Source organism: Phaethon aethereus, assembly GCF_964289735.1.
Source record: "Phaethon aethereus genome assembly, chromosome: 13".
In the NCBI taxonomy this organism is placed as follows: Eukaryota; Metazoa; Chordata; class Aves; order Phaethontiformes; family Phaethontidae; genus Phaethon; species Phaethon aethereus.
In genome coordinates this window covers 12,401,278-12,419,796 of record NC_138589.1, presented here as the reverse complement: position 1 = coordinate 12,419,796, position 18,519 = coordinate 12,401,278, and the positions used below count along the sequence as shown (strand labels likewise).

Genomic DNA, 18,519 nt, shown 5'->3' with positions numbered 1-18,519 from the left:
CCTGCTTTACAAGATGTCCCAACATGTGTTGGAATGGTAACTTCAGTACCATCTGAGAGCTTGGAGTCTGCCTTTCTGTGAAAGGTAGGGCAGCTTCTGTTCAATATTTTTTGTGTATTTCTAAGGTTTTCTTTTTATTAATCTTATTGGTTCTGCAACACTACAGAATCTGACTTATGCTTTTAGCAGTACCACCTCTAACTACCAGAAGTGATGTTATTTCATCAAGCAGTAATTTCTCAAAATAAATGCAGATATGTTCAAACTATGATTATTTATGAAGAAAATGAAGTTGTTTCTTCACACATAATTTTCAAAGGTTTTACTCTAACTGAACTGAGAGCATGACTATACTACTTGCTCCCAGAAATACTCTGAGAATTCAAGTTTTGTTTTCACCATAATACCTTGCTTCTGTTTTATGAATGTAGTGGAACAGCCTTCTTTAAGAGGTCTTGCTATTTCTGGAAGGCAGTTCTGGCTTTCAGGGCCTACCAAAATACATTTGCCTGCCTCAGAAAAGTTTGTATCTGGAAACTGAATGGCTTAAATTTCTTGGTCTCTGCAAAGGAGGGTAAAATTAAGATCATCATTCTGTGGAGATTCATTCTCTACCAGATTCATTTATAAGGTCCATCATAAAGAGATTTCTGGTAATAAATACTGGATGTAAAATAAGAACAATAAAAAGAAAACCTTAGAGAACCATTCAATATTGCAATAAAGCTGACTTACATTATCCCTATAGGCAAACTCCATGCTCTAGAGGTGGTACTAATGTCCCCAACTCTCAACACATGTTGGAACATCTTTGTGGAGGAGGAAGTCATCAGTGAGCAGCATCTTCAAGGATCGTTTAAGGGGGAAAAAGTAAAAGGTAATATTTTCTAAAACGTGTTGAAATGACTGTTCATTACGTTTATTTGGCAATCCTGCTGCTCATACTAAGGTTGTAATGTTTTCATTTCTTAAAATTATTGAAAAACCTCATAAACTTCACTTTAGTCTTTACTTCTCCCACAAGTATGAATTGCATTTGTTAGCCTCCTTCATGTTGCTGAGTCTACTGCATACAAAGTCCGGATTCTACTATAACTCATTGGCAAGTAGACGCTTTTTTTCAGTGCTTATAATATGGAGAGTGTTAGTCTGTGGTTTAACCAGTTTTGCAGTGTCTAGTGTTAAATAAGTCACAACCAAATGTTGCAAAGCGTTGAACTGGTACAAAGGCATTCTACTGGTAACAAAGGGATATTTGTTTTCAAGGAAGTAGCTGGAACACTGGATCTTGCGCCAGATGAGGTACCACTATCTATTCTTGCACAATAATGTAGAAGTGCGACTTTAATATCAACTGTTGTAAACTGCAGCTATTTTGACAAAAACAAATGACTGTCTGATCTAGATAAATTATGTAGTGGTAGATGAACTGGTGATGCACAGATTTGGTATTAATAAATGTGGCATAATGTCCTGATCTTTACAACTTTTCCCCTAATACTGTACATACACAGATGAAGGTGCTGACGTTTTGAAATTCAGCTTATGATCTTTGGTCTGCCCTTCTGGTATCCTTTTTAATTTCCTGTATTCTTTGTGTATATCCTTTCCGACTGACATGCCCACGCCACCTCCTTAAGATGAGGCCTCATGTTGAGCTAGCCTGCCTGGCATCAGGCTTATAGTGGACAACTGTGATACCTGTTCAGACATGTCACCAACAAGACTTTTACAGTGTCAGAGAGGTGATTTCTCCAGGAAAAAAAAAGCCAAAATGTCTGCATTGTTTACAGAAGTTGTTTTAAAAGAATAGAAGCATATAGGCAAATTCTTATACTTGGTATTCCTTTAAATCCTTGTGTGGATGTGATTGAGAGTGTGTTCTGATACTACAAGGACTATGTTACAGGATACTGGCATGTGTGCCTCCGCATGTGTTTGTCATCTCTGACATTCTTATAAGAGTTCTTCTCCATCTTTGTCTCACCTGACATACTCTCATAATTGTATACTGCTTGTATGTAAGCCTGAGGTCTGTAATGGTTTAGTGTCTTTTGATCTTGGGCTTAGCCCAAGAAGCACATTCTTCTACCCCGCATGAATACCGGTAGGACATAAATCCCCAACTAACAACTTCTCTATTGTTTTCTTAAGGACTCTTATTGGTGTCATTGCCGTATTAGTTCTTTCTCATCTGGTCCCTCTAACAATCTCTTTTGATTTGACTCTGTAGTGAGTAACCAAATACAAAAGTGCACTGAGGCATGTACTATTATTCAAAAAATAGTGAACTTATTTTCCAGTTCTCTACGGACCTTCTGTTTGTTCTTGAATATTCCTGAATGTTTTTGGACATGCTTATTATGTTGTATTGTATTTATGTTTTGAGAAAACTAACATTTTAAAAAAAATCATATAACTGTAATCTGTGTATTCTCATTTGGCTTGTTAAGACCTGCAACTATTTCAGTTCTCATCCCCTCCTCTGTCTTTTATGTTTTCCTCACACTGTTCAGTCACTGCAGCACACGTTACTGGGATTATGGAGTAGAATCTGAATGTAGTTCTCAGAAATTCTTTGACCTTCAGTGCCTCTCTTTTAGTAACTTCAGCATCCTCCCTTCTTTTAGGATATACACATGAAATTGCACAAAAGTGATCTTAAAGAGAAATTATTGAAAAAGAAGGAATTAAACATCAAAATTAAGGATAACATGTTGCCTTAGCGCATTGAGATTTTGATTTCTTCCAAAAGAAATTAGCTAATATACAGTTTAGTTACAGAAAAAAATGGGGAAAAGGTTAATAGTATAGCTTCTGTTCCTTCAGAGTTTACATTCTTTCTGTCCTCTCAGATCAAGCTATAAGGTTCCTTGCCGTCTGAATACCAGGTATACTCTTCTCCTAGATGCACTGCTTGTATGTTCATGCATCCATGATTTGTGGCAACTCTGTCCATTTTCCAAGCCTCCACATACCTGTGTATAATGTTGTTTGGTGACTAACTTGGTTCTGTTAGAGACAAACCACCAAGGATAATAAAAAGACTCTTTAGGGATGATTAATAGCTACCTTTCAGCTGTTTAATTATCTAGCTTAGAGACAGAATTTTGGAAACTGGATTGTCTAGTTATATATATTTTAGGTCAGACCTCTTCTCAAATCAGTTCTTTCTTTTTGCCAAAAAGTATGAATTATGTGTGGGTTCCCAGACTTACCCACGTGGTTGAAAATTCTTAGCGAAGTGAAGGCTTTTTTTGTCATTCTTACATGACTTTCATCAAAAAACACTAATCGTTTAAGTAGGGTTAAGTAGAGTTCTTGAGAAATTATTTTTCTACTTCATTAATATTTTTTGTCCTGCCTCAAATCCCACCAACTTGTGCAAGAGCTTTGAATCACCACAGAAAATAGGATCAGACATTTTGGCCTGGTTTACACATAGATTTTTCATTGATACAACTATTTCTCTGGCTCTGTTGTGTCAAAATAATTTTACCAATATGACCCCCTAGAATGGAGCTATTTTTCTGGTTTTCCCTTTACAGGAATTTGGGATATGGTATGAAGTTAGAAGGTAAAAGTTCAAAAATATATTTTTTTTGGCTGGGTGAGTAGTTAAGTTGTGGAACTCTCTGTTTTAGGATGTTGCAGGTTCAAAAAATTACTTGAAAAATTGATGGGAAAAAAATTCTATCCTGACCCAATAGGGAGAAAAATAAGATCCTCTAACTTAGGATGGTCCTAGGCTGTATATCGTCACACAGTCATCACTGTACACTTTTTGGGTTTGGTTTTTTTTTTTTTTTCTTTTAATAGTCTTGTAGCAGCATCTCCCACTACTGCTGTTAGAGAAAGGATGCTGGACTATATTACCCAGTATAGCTTTTCTGGGTACATAACATACATAACTATTTATTATAGTATAGTTTGTACTGAGTAAGTTAAATTCACTATGGTACCTGAAGCAAACTATGAGTGATTTTGTACCAGTGCGTTCACACTAAAGAGTTTATGAGTCTTAGTTGAATCTTGCCAGCCAAATTATTTTAGCAAAGTATTTATTTTGGAGGGAGTAAGGAGAGAAGAGGGTATTAAAATTTGTGTCACATTCATTCAGAATTTTTATTCCTTTAGGTTACATTACAATTGTATGGCTGATATCTTTTTTTCTTCTGTGTCTTGCACTGAAAATAAAATGGCTATGTGTTTTGAGGATTTTAATCTGTAAGTTTGGAGTTTATTAATTTATTTTTTTTAAAAGTAACTGATGTTTTACCAGTTTCTCAATTTCACAAAATGCTTCCTGGGGAATCATCTCAAGGTGGGTAGATCTGAAGAAGTACAGAACAAATAGTACACCCAGCACTTCTTGCATTCTCAAGAAGACTGTCCACTTTTATCCAGAAGCTGGGTCATGAGATAATTTTTATCCTATGAGAGGAAGAATGTTCTCTTACATACAAGCTTACTGAAGTAATTAATGTAAGGTTGTCGGTTATTAATTGTAAATAACAATTACATGGTGATGAAAAGTCATTCTCTTTAACAAATACAGTTTATTACTTATGAAAGTGAACTGGAAATACAGTGTTGAACAGTATCAGATACTGGTTTAAAAAATCTTTCCCATTCCAGTTCAGGGCCGGTTTGGAACTGTGGAATATATTTTGGCCATCTGCCCCTCACGGAGGGATGCTGGTTTGTACCTGCTAGAGGGAATAATTTACCAAATCTCAAAGCACTTCGCACTAATTCTCTCTAGCTTGGCAGGAAACACTCCCTAGCCCGTGGCTTCCCTAAACAAACTCCAGGTTATAGGTTCCTCAGAGGTGCCTGCTCAAAAGACTTCGTTTGGATTGGCTGTTTTTGTGAAGGTAGCAATTAAAGTTTTTTGGTTTTTCCTTAATTCATCCTGTCTTCCAGCACCAGACAGGCTTAACAGTACAGCAAGTTAACATTTATTGAATTATTCATACATTTAGTTAGTAAGACTTAAAGTGAAGGTTTTATTTAAAGGACTGAAACCAGAAAATTATGGCTAAAATTAATCATAGTTTCTTTTGCCTGGGATCACTAGGTTATCTTATACTCCTAGGAATCTCTATCACTCTGTTGAACAAGCTTTTCCTTCAGTTTTTAATACTTAAAGTCTGTCTGGGGCTCTAGTAGTCCCACCAACACAACCCCAGGGTATTTTGTACCCAACCAACCTCCTCAATTTTTTCCTTTGTTGTGTTGTTCTCTAGATAAATATTAAAGATGGGGTTTTCTCTTTGATAGCAATATGAATGCAGTATTGATGGATTACTTTGTAGGCTGAGGGCACTGCTATATGGGAGATGTACCTTGTTCAAGTAAGTCCAATAATTGCCATTTATGGCTCCTCAGGATGCCAAGGAACCCTTAGTGTATTAGAGTTGTTTCTCCTTTGTGTTTAGTCAGCCTGATAGTTAAATGCTGTTGCTCAGTTTAGAATTAATATAATAGTATTAGACAAAGCACCTGTTGCTTTCTGTTGATTTCATGACCTGCTTTGTATAGAGACAACACATGGTGTGTCTTGGGACATACAAACGTTGCTTGTCTAATTTTAGAAAGTGCACTGCTCTCCCCTTCCATCCCCAATTTTTCCAGCTGTTAGTCTCCAGAGGTTTCTGTGTAGTGTAAGTCTTGAACAGTGACTACTTAACTGATCATGTTGTATTTAATTACATGTAATTTTGCAGATATTAAGGTGTTTTAAATGTTTCACAGCTGACATCTACAGCAGAACTGTAAAATCATCATTTTCCTTTATGCTGTGGAAATGGAGGAATGGAAGTTATTAAAGAATTGCATAGTTTGGAAGGCTGCAGAAATTCAAGTGGTAGTTTTTCCAATACCTTGCTTTTCCTGGTGGGAAAGATTGCAGAGGGACTGAGGCACGTAGTTCTCACGTGGTTCTGTTGAGATAAAAGAGGAAGGGTTCTTGAGCCTACAATTGTAGATGCAATCCAAGGCACAGCCTAGTACTTACTGTGCTGTGGGGATAAGGTAGGTAGGCATGACCAGATGCATCTTTATTGCATTATTCTAGATCTGATGCTGTTGAATGAGGTTAAGTAAAGGTTTAAACAAATAATGTCCCAGATTCAAGGGGGGGTGGACTTTTGTGAATTGTTTCCACCTTGTAGTATGCAAGCCCGCTGTAACAGTAGAAAAGGTCTGGACCTAAGAAGTCTGGTTCCAGTTGCATCTTGGGTCAATATTTCATGCATAGAATGTAAAGCTTAAGAAGTTGCTCCTGGTTTTAAGGTGACAGCAGAGAGTGCTTTCTGCAGTTCTGGCTGACCTGTGATTAGAGCAAATAGAGACTAATTATGCACTGTCCCAATGTTTCTGTTGAAGGACAAGACAAATTCAAGCCATAAATATATGCTGTCTAACTGTTTAAGCCCAGTTCTTCAAGGTTTTTCTGTTTTAAGTGTAGACATAAAGCAATTTTATACAGGCGCTCAATAATTTATCACATCAATAATCAGAGTCAGACCTAATGTTTTGCAAATAATTTTTTTTATCTTTGATCTCAATCCTGTCAGTCCTCTTAAAGTATAAATTATTAAAGTAACTTCTTGATTCTTTGAAGGCCTATCTGCAAAGATAGTATTTTTCTTCTGCTTCTCAAATAGGGCAGTACTCTTGATAAGATTTATTTCAGGTTTTTTGATCAATAAAATATAATTAAACTTTTAAAGTGCAGCAAAACCAGTACCTTTCAGATAGCTAAGCAGATGATAGCACTCCTCAGAATTTTCACTTCTCAGGACCTGAAAGTTTTCAATGACAAGGTTTAGGTGAAAAGCAGTCTTGTGCTAGTGACACATATGCCAATATCAGAATAATATTGCTGAACGTTTTTTCCCCTCAAGGTTTTTAGAACTTACAAGTTCTAACTTTATAGAAATTCTATTGGAAATCTCAAACTTTTAAGTAGAGTATAGTTTATTTTTAACAAAAATATTCTAACACACTTTCTTTGTATGCTGTCTCGTATACTGTACATCTTTATTAAATGCTGATTGAACCAAGGTTTGCTATTAAAGCTTCCAAACATGTAATTAAGAATTAATATGTAGGCAGACTATTGTGTTGTTCTGTAAGTGCTTGGCAGATTAGAAATTTGCTTACTTTGGGGGTATTAATTTGTGATCCCTTGTATTTTTCACATAGGATAGTGCAACTCAACTGAATGCTTTAGTACCAATTGATGCCTCTGAGGACGTGTTGAAACTGAGTCCTTCCACAGAGAATTGAAATGTTCATGCAATCAGTCATTAATTCTTGATGGTCTTGCACAGTTCTGGTGTAGTAGAGATCTGGCAAGAACACTTGAATGAAGAACGTGACCTTAGTTATGCCTTAAAAAATACAAAAACTCAAATTCAAGCAGAGAGAGTGGTTAAAATTATAGCTCGGAGCATTGCTTTGCTCCAGCTCCATTTTTGTTGTTATCCTCGATGATGTTTTTATCATAGCTCTAGGAAAACTTCAGAATTACATTGCTAAAGCAATCTTAAAGACTTGAAGAGTATACTTGTTATTAAAAATGTCTAAATTTAACAAATGTATTATTTAAAAGCAACCAACTTTTTTCAAGTTACACGTTTCTTGATGTTTGATGTTTTACTTTTAAGTGTGTGGCTCCTTACTGCTTTAAATGCAGACTTTTGGTCACAAAGCTACAAGCTAGGATGGCCATGGTATCAAACTTAAAGCACATTAAGGTCACCTAGAAGTCAGAAACAAGTTCAACTTTCTTTAACAAAAGACAGATTATATTATTCTGTTGGTAGAAGTAAGTTGGTTTTTTTTCTTCTTAATTTTCTCTCTGGGTTTTGCATTTTTGTGTGTATGTATTATGACTTCTTATTGCAATGATCAGATTGCACAATTAAGACCAGAATGCTAGGACCTAAATAAAAGTATCTGTAGATGAAACCACTGCCCAGTGACTGCATTATGAAGATGAATGATACATTGAGGATATTTGTGTTTCTGTGATACAACTAAGTAAGTATAGTATTATAAAATGTATATGTGTATATACACATTTCTTAAAACTATAAATTACATTTCCCATACCATCATCAGTCTAGGGAATCTTGCAAAGGGAAGAGAAGCCTTTCTGTATTTAAACAAGGAAAAGTAATTATGCAGACTAGAAGAATATCTCAGGAATTTCCTATTTAGAGATGATAAGCAATATTTTCCTTTGATGGCAGACAGAATTCCAGTATGCTTTTTATAAATGAGAATGGATAAAACTCAGGAGGAGATGTAGCAGTAAAGAAAAAAATACTTAGACTTTAATAGAGAAACATATGAAAATTAACAGTTTCCAGCCCTTTGCATAGATTCAGTTTCTACTTGCCACTTTCAGTAGCAGAAAGCAAAAACAGACAATGTCTAAACAATGGTATCAGAACTTTCTTAGGTCAGCGGATCAGTTAAGTGGTATGCATGACTGTTTACAAAAGTAAACTAGGCCAGCCTTTCCAAGCGTAGATGAGATTGTTGTTTCAAGAACACATTGGTAATTTTCCCATCCTTGCCCCAAGTACAATCCAGGTATTTAAGTAGTGTGCCAAATCTTCATGTAGTGTACAACTTTGGAATGCACCTTGCTTCTGACGTCCTATGCTAACAGGATTTTGACTAATGTAATTTAGAGCAGGGAAGACGTGATGATGCTTCCACACATGATGAATGTTGTGCATGACAAGTTGACTTTTAAAAATTTGTCTTTTTGTAGTCTGATTTCTCGACACTAATTCATTTTGGGGGAAATTTGTTTTATATTCTTTCTTCCTTAGCCTGTTTTCCAAAGCAAGCTAGCCTTAAGTGATTGAACAGTCTGTTCGCCTTCCTTCTCTCTCCCTGCAGGTAACTTTTGAAACCATTCATAAATCAGCAGCTAGATAGCCCCTCTGTGTGTCCCAGTTGAGGGGGAAATCAACCTTTTTTTTTTCCTTTTCTTTGTTCTTCTGTCTGTTCGGCTGCCAGTCAGCACTCTTGTACAGGCTGGCCAGGCTATCTTCAGGGTGAGTTGCTGGACAAATATGGACTGGGAGACATGCCAAGGTGTGGTCCTAGACGTATGAGGGAACTAAGGGTATTGTGTAATAATAAGAAATATGGGAGGACGTTGGAGCTATGCAGGGGGACAGGGGTCATGGAATCACTCAGGTTGGAAGATAACTTTGGGTAGTCATCTAATCCAACCTCTTGCTTAAAGTTGGGTCAACATTAAATTCAGACATGATTGCTTAGAGCATTGTCTGGCTGAGTCTTAAAAACCTGGAAGGTGGGATAGTCTACAACTTTTTTGTGCAAAGTGTTCCAGTACTTAATTATCTTCATAATGAAGATAATTCCCTATATCCAGTCAGAACCTCTGCTGTTCTAGTTTACGAATTTATTTTTCTTCCAAGCATCCTCAATAACAAGTCTGGCTCCATCTTTTCAATAACCTCTCCCCTAAGCCTTCACTTCTCCAGGATAAAGAACCCCCAAGTTCTCCTCATATAGGTCATATGCTCCAACCCCATAACCATCTTGGTGACTTTTCCCTGGACTCAAGTTTTCCTGAATCTTTCTTGATGCTCCAACCCCATAACCATCTTGGTGACTTTTCCCTGGACTCAAGTTTTCCTGAATCTTTCTTGTACAGGGCGACCCAAAACTGACTGCAGTATTCTAATGTGGGCTGAGCGAAGAGGAATAATCACTTCCCTTGGTGTATTGGCTACTGTTGATCTGCCACCTTGTTGTTGATACAACCCACTGTACTGTTAGGCTTCATTGTTGCCAGGATGTACTGTCATCCTGGTTAGCCTACTGCCCACCAGACTCTCATGTGCTTTCCATCAGTGCTGCTACCCTGGTAGGCAGTCCCCAACCTGTGTTCTTGCAGAGTTAGTCCATCCCAGGTGCAGTACTTTGCATTTGACCATCTTGAATTTCATGAAGTTCCTGCTGGCTCGCTCATCAGGTCCTTTTGATGGGCAGCCTTTCCGTTTGCACTGCTCAGTGTGGTGCCGTCTGCAGACTTGATGAGGGTGCTTTGTGTCTCCCCCTCCAAGTCACTGAGAAAGAGACTAAAAAAAGTAAGTCCCAGGACAGACTCCCGAGGGACTCTGTTCATATCTGGTCTCCGGGTAGTCTTCTGGACTTGAGAATACTGTGTTGAGGGATTTCAGGAGTAGATGGTTACTGGGATATTGCAGAGGCCAATGAAGAGGATATAGGACAAGAATCTTTAGGAACCAGGCGTCTCAGGGAGTGGTCCTTTGATTATGGATGAATTTCTGAAGAGTTGAATAGGCAGAACAACCCATATAATGGTTGAATTTACTTAGAACAAAAGTCTTTAAAATTAGGAAAACCTTTATTGTGAAAAAAACAAGATGATGATAGCTCTTTATTATGAAAGGGGGGTTGGGTGTGTGTATTTGAGGAAGTTGGGTAGCTGTAGTTACACTGCTGAAATTCAAAGAATTATTATTTTTAACAGGTACTTATTCATACCCTTACCTAGAATACTCGGCAGAATTTTCCATCTCAAACCTCTTTTCTGGATACTAGTTAATTAAATTTCCCCTCTTACTTGCATTTTTATCTTTCAGACTAGGGTTCTTTGATAGCTTTGCTTACACAGGTTTGCATAATAAAATGGTACATGCTTGAAGAAGTCTTGATATTGCAGGTCTGACTTGCACGAATAGCTCCTACCGATGTGAATAGTCCTACTGACTTCAAGGGCTTAATTTGCATGAGTAACAGTTGCAGCATGGGGATCTTCATGCTTATGTCTGCTTTCCATTACACATTCAGCTTTCAGCAACTGCAGCGGAGTTCCATCTCTATTACAGGGGACAAATTGGGCCCCAAGAAAGATTTAATTTTTTTTAAGTCATAAAGCAAAAATCGGTTAAAAAGCGTATATACGTATTGGTAAAATCCTTAAGGTAACGTCTACAATATGGAGTCAGTGATGGCTTAAGTTAGTTTAAGAGATAGCAACTTCAAAGAATCATTAAAAAAATTAGTATCAGAAATATGACATGGAGAATTCAGCTCTGGGAAGTGTGGGAATGATGTACTGTAGTGATGTAATAAAATGTACATTTAAATAGACGCCATAGATTAAAAAAAAATGAGGACGAGACGGGGCGAGGGAGAGCTGCAGGAAACGTAATCTTTTGCGTGCGGCGTAGCACACAACCAGTGGTAACTGCCGTGCCTGCAAACAGAATTCGGAGCGATTTTCACTTCGGGCTGTGTCGCCTCAACGCTTCCCCACGCGCCAGTAATGCGGCGCGGGGCGGCGCGCGAGGCGGCCGCAGTGCCCCCTGCCGGCGGTGGCGGCGGCCGGCCCGCCCGCGCCATGATTGACCGGCCCCAGCCCGGCCCTGACAGAAGCCCAGGGTGATGCTGAACGCTGCCAGTTCGTCTCAGATCACATCATTAAAATAACAGAAGTATACATCCATGTAAGACCACTGCTCACTTCTTCGTCTTCATTTTTTAGACGTGTGATGGTTTCTTGCTCTTGAGTTTGGCCAGGAAAAGATAGGAATGCCTCACAAAACAGATATTCACTCGTAAAGCCTCTCAGGTTTGTATTTGCTTGGGGACCCCTCCCGCAGACGAAGATTACTTTTGTAATTAGCCATTCAGGAAAGTCTTTCCAAAAATATTCTCAGGCAAATTTCCTGTAGTGTTTTACATACCCGTTAACATATCACAAACATATTCACAAACATTTTTGAAAGTCTTGTGTTCATTCAGTGGAAAACTGATTCAGTGTAATCAGAGTATGTACTCTTTTATGGTGGGTCAAGTCCAATAATCCACACAAAATGCAACTACTGATTTTTTTAGTATATAAAATATAAGTGTGTGTGTGTGCACACAGAATTCTCTATCCAGAAAACTGTCCCACGGGGGCTACTGATATATCTTAGATTAGCATTTCTGTTTGTACATCTACAAATTTATATCCAACACATCATAGTTGTTTTGATGAATTTAGGAATTCTTAAGTGTTGCGCATATTTTTTGTTTCTGTAGCTTAGGTGATTTTTTAATATATCCATACATTAGATTGTGGAGTGTTTACTTTTTGTGTAAACATAGCACAAAGTATCAAATGTCCGAATAACTATGAATATGTCTTTTAGCTGTGTTTTAAAATAACTGTTGTTAATATGACTTTATTTTCTCATATTTAATTAATAGGTTTTTTTCCTAAAGAATTTTTGTTATCGGTAGTATGCCAATAGCGTAGGCGAAATATGCAACAGTATACTTTGGGCTGCAGCCTCATCTCATTGACACTGAAATTAATCTGCGCTAGTGCTTCTGAAAATAAAGGAATTGCTTTTTCGTGTGTAGAACAACTGAGAGCTCAAATTGTCTCGTACTTTGTTATGCTTTGTTTTAATATACTTTAGTATATAACTTTAGTAAAGTTCTTAAATGCTTTCTAAGTGCTAAACCCCCCCCCCCCCTCTGATTTCTCTTTCAAACTTTAAGGTGTAGTCACACCTCTTTTCAAGGGGTCATGAATGTATCACCAAAGCTACGTAAATACACGGTCACAGATTTTTCTCTTCAGGAAAATGAAGTTATGGCTTTATGTTCTTTAGAGTTGCTTTTTTGTTTGCTTTTTTTTTTTGGTGGGGGTTAAGCTAATTCTGTTTTGTTTTTTTGTTTGTTTTTTGCTTTAGCTAAAAAACTAGGAATTACTGATGTGCCAGCTGAGGTGGTTACTTTTATTTCCCATGCAACACAAAACAGATTAAGAACAGTGATAGAAAAAGTAACAGTGATAACCCAGCACCGAATGGAATCGTACAAAGTGAGTGTGCAAAGAAAGGTATTGTACCTTACAGAATGATGCAGTGTGATGCTGTTTTTTCTTAGCACACAGTAGGTGTTTTGTGTTCATTTTGTGTGCAAAGTGTGTTTAATCGCAGGTTTGTCTACCTCAGCAAATAGAAGGTGATGGGATGATAGCACTGCTTGCCAGATCTGTCTTCCTCCTCTGTGATAGAATTTGTGTGTAGAATTATGTTTTCATCCTTCTGTGCTAAAGTGTCTAGTACGGAGCATCTGTTAAGCTATTTCTGCTCATGGATTGTGACTAAGACTGTTGATTCCTGCTGTCTCCTTTTTTGACCAAGATATCCATTGATTGGATCAAAATTGCTTCAATATATAATCATCTATGGTATCTTTACATGTCCTTGGCTTTGAGAAATACTAATATTTTACAAAAGCTACCAATTTATCTTAAACCAGCAACTAAAGAATTCACCTGTAAATTTTTCACTGTAATTAAACAATGATGTTCTCTTGAGAAAGAACATTTCAAGATAAAATGCTACTCTGATTCCATTGTTAGTGATTGTATTCTTGAAGAAAAAAGGGCAAAATTTAAACCAGAATCTGCATACCAGTTTGAAATTCAAAGAAATCAAATATCTTTATTGATAAATACGAAATATATTTTTAATAAAAGATGCTAATAGTTATTAAACCGGTGTAAAAGCAAAATGGTAGTAACATTAGCTGGTTGTGTCTAAGCTGTGCTTAGATTTCTTTAGTGTATGTATATATTGAGTAGCTCTGGTTTGGTGTTTTGCTTGGTTTTGGGGTGGGTGGTTTTTTTTGTTTTCCTTAAGTGAAAGCCTGGTCAAGCAGCTTTGGACTGTATCTTTGCCCACCTATTTCCCAAACCTGAGTCACAGTTGGACTAATTATATGTGACATTTGCAAGAAAAAATATCTTTGAGATCTGTGACTAGAATCAACATTACTGCGATAGAAAAATTGATTAAAAAAATAAAGGCCACTATGCCTGTGTATTACCGACACTTGCATCTTTCTTTGCAATTGATGGATGTATTCTACTATATTGGACTAAAAGTCCTTGTTTCTTTCCAATATTCTTCATCAGCTTCAGCAGTGTTAAATCCCTCCTTCCTTCTCCCTAGGATAGTGTCTGAGAAGAAAACACTTCACTTAGCCTGTATTAAGCCAAAGATGCATTTCAAATAATATCTTAACAGATTCTTAGAAAAAAAATTAGTGTTGTCTCCAATTGAACTGTAGTATTTCCATTGTCTTCTGTATATTTCTTGGTTAATGGTTTTCTTTGATTTCATAGCACTGCAGTAAAAAAGGAAAATATTAAGCAGATAAATGAGATGGAAGTAATGTGAATAACTTATTTTCTGACTGACATTCTGAGTGTTCCCCATGCAGCTTGTGTAATAAATTCTTATTGTTTAGTGGGTACAAGGAAAGCTTGCATGCTTTTAGTTGTTGTAAAGTTCTTCTATTTTAATTGTAATTAGAGGCTTATTTTCAACTGAACTTTTGGCTTCAATGCTTTTATAATGCTGCATCTTGATCATGTCTGTTAGTAGCTCAAGATGAGTACAAATACAGGAATTGCAGTTTATAACCAGACTTATATTCTATATCTAGGATTGTTCAGTAAGTTAAACATCTTAGGGGCTTTTAATCAGTAAATCTATTGGTTTTATTTTTTTAACTCTTTGATATCTCTGGTGCTGATAAATCAATCCTTGTTTTTTTTAATTTGCTTAGATATTAATTAAATAGGTTCTAGCTGGATTATTAAGCATAGGCTGGCTTAATTCCCCTGCGCTTAAAAAAAAAAAGAGAAGTTTTTTTTTTATTAGTACAGTGGAAAGATTTTAATGTTTAACACCTATAGTCTTATTTAATTGCATAGTCTTGATGAAAATGCATGTTTTCTTACAACATTGTTCTTACTTTGCAGGATGATGAATGGTACGAACAAGCTACAGACGTCCGATCACAGTTAAAGTTTTTTGAACAGTTGGAGCGTTTAGAAAAGCAAAGGAAAGATGAACAAGAGAGGGAAATCTTGCTAAAGGCTGCCAAGGTATTAGTTTTATTCTATTTAACAATCCATAATCTTCAAACAATTATTTAATTTCTTGAAATCTGTTTCATAGATACGTTTCATTTTGTTTCTTATAACAAAAAGGTACTGTTGTTGTGACATCATACCTTTAATTCATTAAGCCATGCTATCTTATTTATGATGACTCCAGACCTACCTGACTGGAATGCTCCTTCGTTTTCAAGATACAGCTCTGAATTTGATGAGTTCTTGGGAATATAGGACACAATGGCTAACATTTTCAAATTAACTTGATGAAATAATTTTCACAATTGCCTTTGAAATTTAATAGATGCCAGGTTTTTTGTGCCATTTGAAAAACATAGCCTACGCTTCTGGTATTTAAACACAATTCAGTAAATTGTTACAGATTTTTTTGAGGCTTTTTACTACTTGAGTTTTTTGAGGCTTTTTACTCCTTGAGCTTCTAGGCTTCTTTTTGCAAAAACAGTTTGGTACATTTGTTTAATTTAAATACGATGTGTTCCAGTTGGTGTTCAGGTCACCTCTATATAACTGTATTATCTAATTGATTCATGCCTGTCTTCAGTTAACTATCACAGAATCACAGAACCATTAAGGTTGGAAAAGACCTTCAAGATCATCAAGTCCAACTGTTAACCCAACACCGCCGTGCCCTCTAAACCATGTACTGAAGCACCACGTCTACACATTTTTTGAACACCTCCAGTGATGGTGACTCCACCACTGGAAAGACTTAGTAGGACATAGTTTAGCAAAACATGGTCAGATTACAACTTTTTATTCTAAATAATAGATTGTTCTTTTATTATTTCCTTAGGATCTAGGTTGCTGCTCATATGCAAGACTACCTGTACATTAAAAGTGATAACTGTTGAGGTCTTTATTCTGAATTCCTATATATTAATTCCTTACCAAGAATTTAATTTTATCTGGTCTTTTATGAACTTGCTTAGTTGTCTAAGGAGATCTGAGCCTTGTGGAAAGGATGCAGTAATTGTAATGACACAGTTATTAAACAGGCACAGTTAAAATCTGCCCCAGCTGCCCTGATACCTAGTGATAAAGATCAGTAACTGTTCATGTCTGTTTGTGGCCTGATGGTGGATATTTATGTCTGCAAAAGGTGTAATGATTAAACTGGCTCTGGAGACAGAAATACCCGCTATGCAAAGACGTTGTTTCCCTGATAGTGGCATCTTTGTCACCTTGACAGTGTTGTGTCTTTAAAGGTTAGAAAACTTGTGATTTAAAATGAAATTTCTATTTCTGCTTTTTTCCTATGGATGCTTAAATCTACAAATCAGAATTTTTTTCTTTTATTTATAGCTGTAGCTTCTTAATATGCCTTTTAGACGAACAGAGTGATCTTTTATCTTGTACATGTTTTGACATGTTATTTTGCAACAGGTTTTTAAAGTTACTCAGCAGAATAGTTTTAGGAAAAGTTTTGAAATTGCGTGCTAGTTGTACGTCATCAATTGCCTAGTATGAAAGAGTGTAAAGATGTTTAACTTACACAGTGAAAATTCTATTTTAATTATTTATACTTTGGAGCCTCGTTAACAGTCAAAGTCCAGGTTTTGACAAAGAATAAGATAATGAAGGAAATGTTTTGGGCATTGGAGTGGATGATATTAAATAATCAACTGAAAAGATGATGAAAAACGAAAGAATAGATTGAAATGAAAGAGGATTCAACATGAGTCTTTGGGAAGCCTTGAAACCAATTTAGTAATTTTGCATTAGAATTCAGTAAGGGGTAAGAAAGATCTGTAAATTATGGTCAAAAAAGTGTCAGGTGTGCAGGTTTTTGTGGTTGGTTTGGGTAGTGGGTTGGTTTCTTTAGGAGGAGAAAAGCAAATACTTGACACTAGTGTTCTGATTGATCTGCAACCATAATTTCAGTTGTTACAGTGGGATGTGATTGCAGAATTTGTAAGCACCCGGATGGGATTGTTTTTGCTTCAGAAAATGTTTTTGGGAGAATAAGAGATAAAATCAGATAAGGAGATAGAAGAAAAAGAAGTTAGGTTTTGAAAAAATATTTTAAATTTTTGACACTCTGAGAAAAGTCACTATTGAAGTTAAAAATAATTGTTAAGCTACAAGAGTATCTTTAAAGCAAAATAGCAGTATTATTTGGCTTGTTAAATGAGAGGATATTACGAAATCTTATGTCCCATACCTGGAAAATACTTGAGAAATAGAAACTCCATACCACGAGCTTAGAAGAATAAAGATGTTTTCATTCCAGTGAGATATTTTGAGGGAAGACAAACTTGACAGGAAAGGTATGCTATAGTAGCAATGCAACATACAATTTTTTTTTAATTAAAAACTTAAAAAATGAAAACAAGACGATACCGTTTCAGGAGCCAGCATGATCTCTTGTACCTCAGGGATCTCTTCATCATGTTCCACGATGTATGCATACCAGCCTAGAATGTGTGGCCCAAAGCATTTCTCTAATTTACTTCTTAGTGATTCTTTTTATAATAGAAATGTTTAAAGATATATTGGTCCCCAAAACTGTGAGATCTTGTCACCCCCCTGCTGCTGGAACAGCCCCTGTTTCAAACATCCAGATAATATGATATGTCAAATATAGAAGCTGTACAGGCAGAGACCGCAGCTGACTTGATTGTCATTATTTTGGGGTTATCTTCCTGATACGTGAATAATAGGGTAAAATAATAATGGCATAATGAGCGGCCATCTTGTATATAAACATGTATGTGGAGTGCAGTCTCTCTAAAGGAAATGTCTGGGAGAGTCAACTCTTCGCCCCCATTTGTTTTCCCGGTAAGAACCCACTGGCTGTTGTTTCCATGTGTGTGCAGAAGCAGAGATCTTTTGAATCTGTCTTTGGCTGGTACGGGAAATCACAAGAAGAGCTAAGGAAATTCTTAAGACTGCAGAAAGGTCAAAAGCCGGACTAAAATCACTGGAGGAATTTACCTTTACATTTGACACGGTGTGTGCTCTGCGGACTTTCTTAAAAAAACAAAAATAAAACCATGACCAACAACAAAAAAACAAAGCACAGGTCTTGCTGTAGTAAAAGATGTGTTCCTTGATGCTTTCATAGCTTTTTTCAAAACCTGGAGAATGCAGGTTGTGTGTGTCAAATTGAATGAAGTTCTGGTTCTGGGCTGATAATGGAAATATTTCTGGCAGCAGGAGGAGTAGGAGTTTGTAGTTGATTTCTTTGTTTTGGTTTGGGTTTTTGTTTGGTTTCTTTTACTTCTGAATTGGTTTTTGGAGAGAGCGGTGCTTTCTTACAGTAAAGATTTACAGCTTGGGTTTGTTCTTGTTTTCAGAAAATCAATGAATAATACTTATGTGATATAATCTATAATAAAGTGGATCATGTTAAAATTACTTTGTTAATTCATCTGCTTAAACTGGCTACATGCATGTTTATTTTATTATCAAATTAATTTTGAAAATGAATTTCGAATATGTACATTCTATTAGTCTATTATTTTGAGTGTTCTGTATTAGTAGCACAAGCCTTTCAAGTTTTGGGG

At 36.5% G+C, this 18,519-nt stretch overlaps 1 protein-coding gene across 1 annotated transcript in view; it reads left to right on the top strand.

Moving 5' to 3' along the window:
- The window catches only part of LOC309409571 (transcription initiation factor TFIID subunit 4-like), a gene marked incomplete at its 5' end in the record, with an annotated part of 148,095 nt that overhangs the window by 52,875 nt on the left and 76,701 nt on the right, over positions 1-18,519 (top strand). The window contains 2 exons of the mRNA XM_082005740.1: positions 12,774-12,904; positions 14,858-14,983. Coding sequence (XP_081861866.1) covers positions 12,774-12,904; positions 14,858-14,983 — 257 coding nt within the window. The remainder of the gene's footprint in view (positions 1-12,773; positions 12,905-14,857; positions 14,984-18,519) is intronic.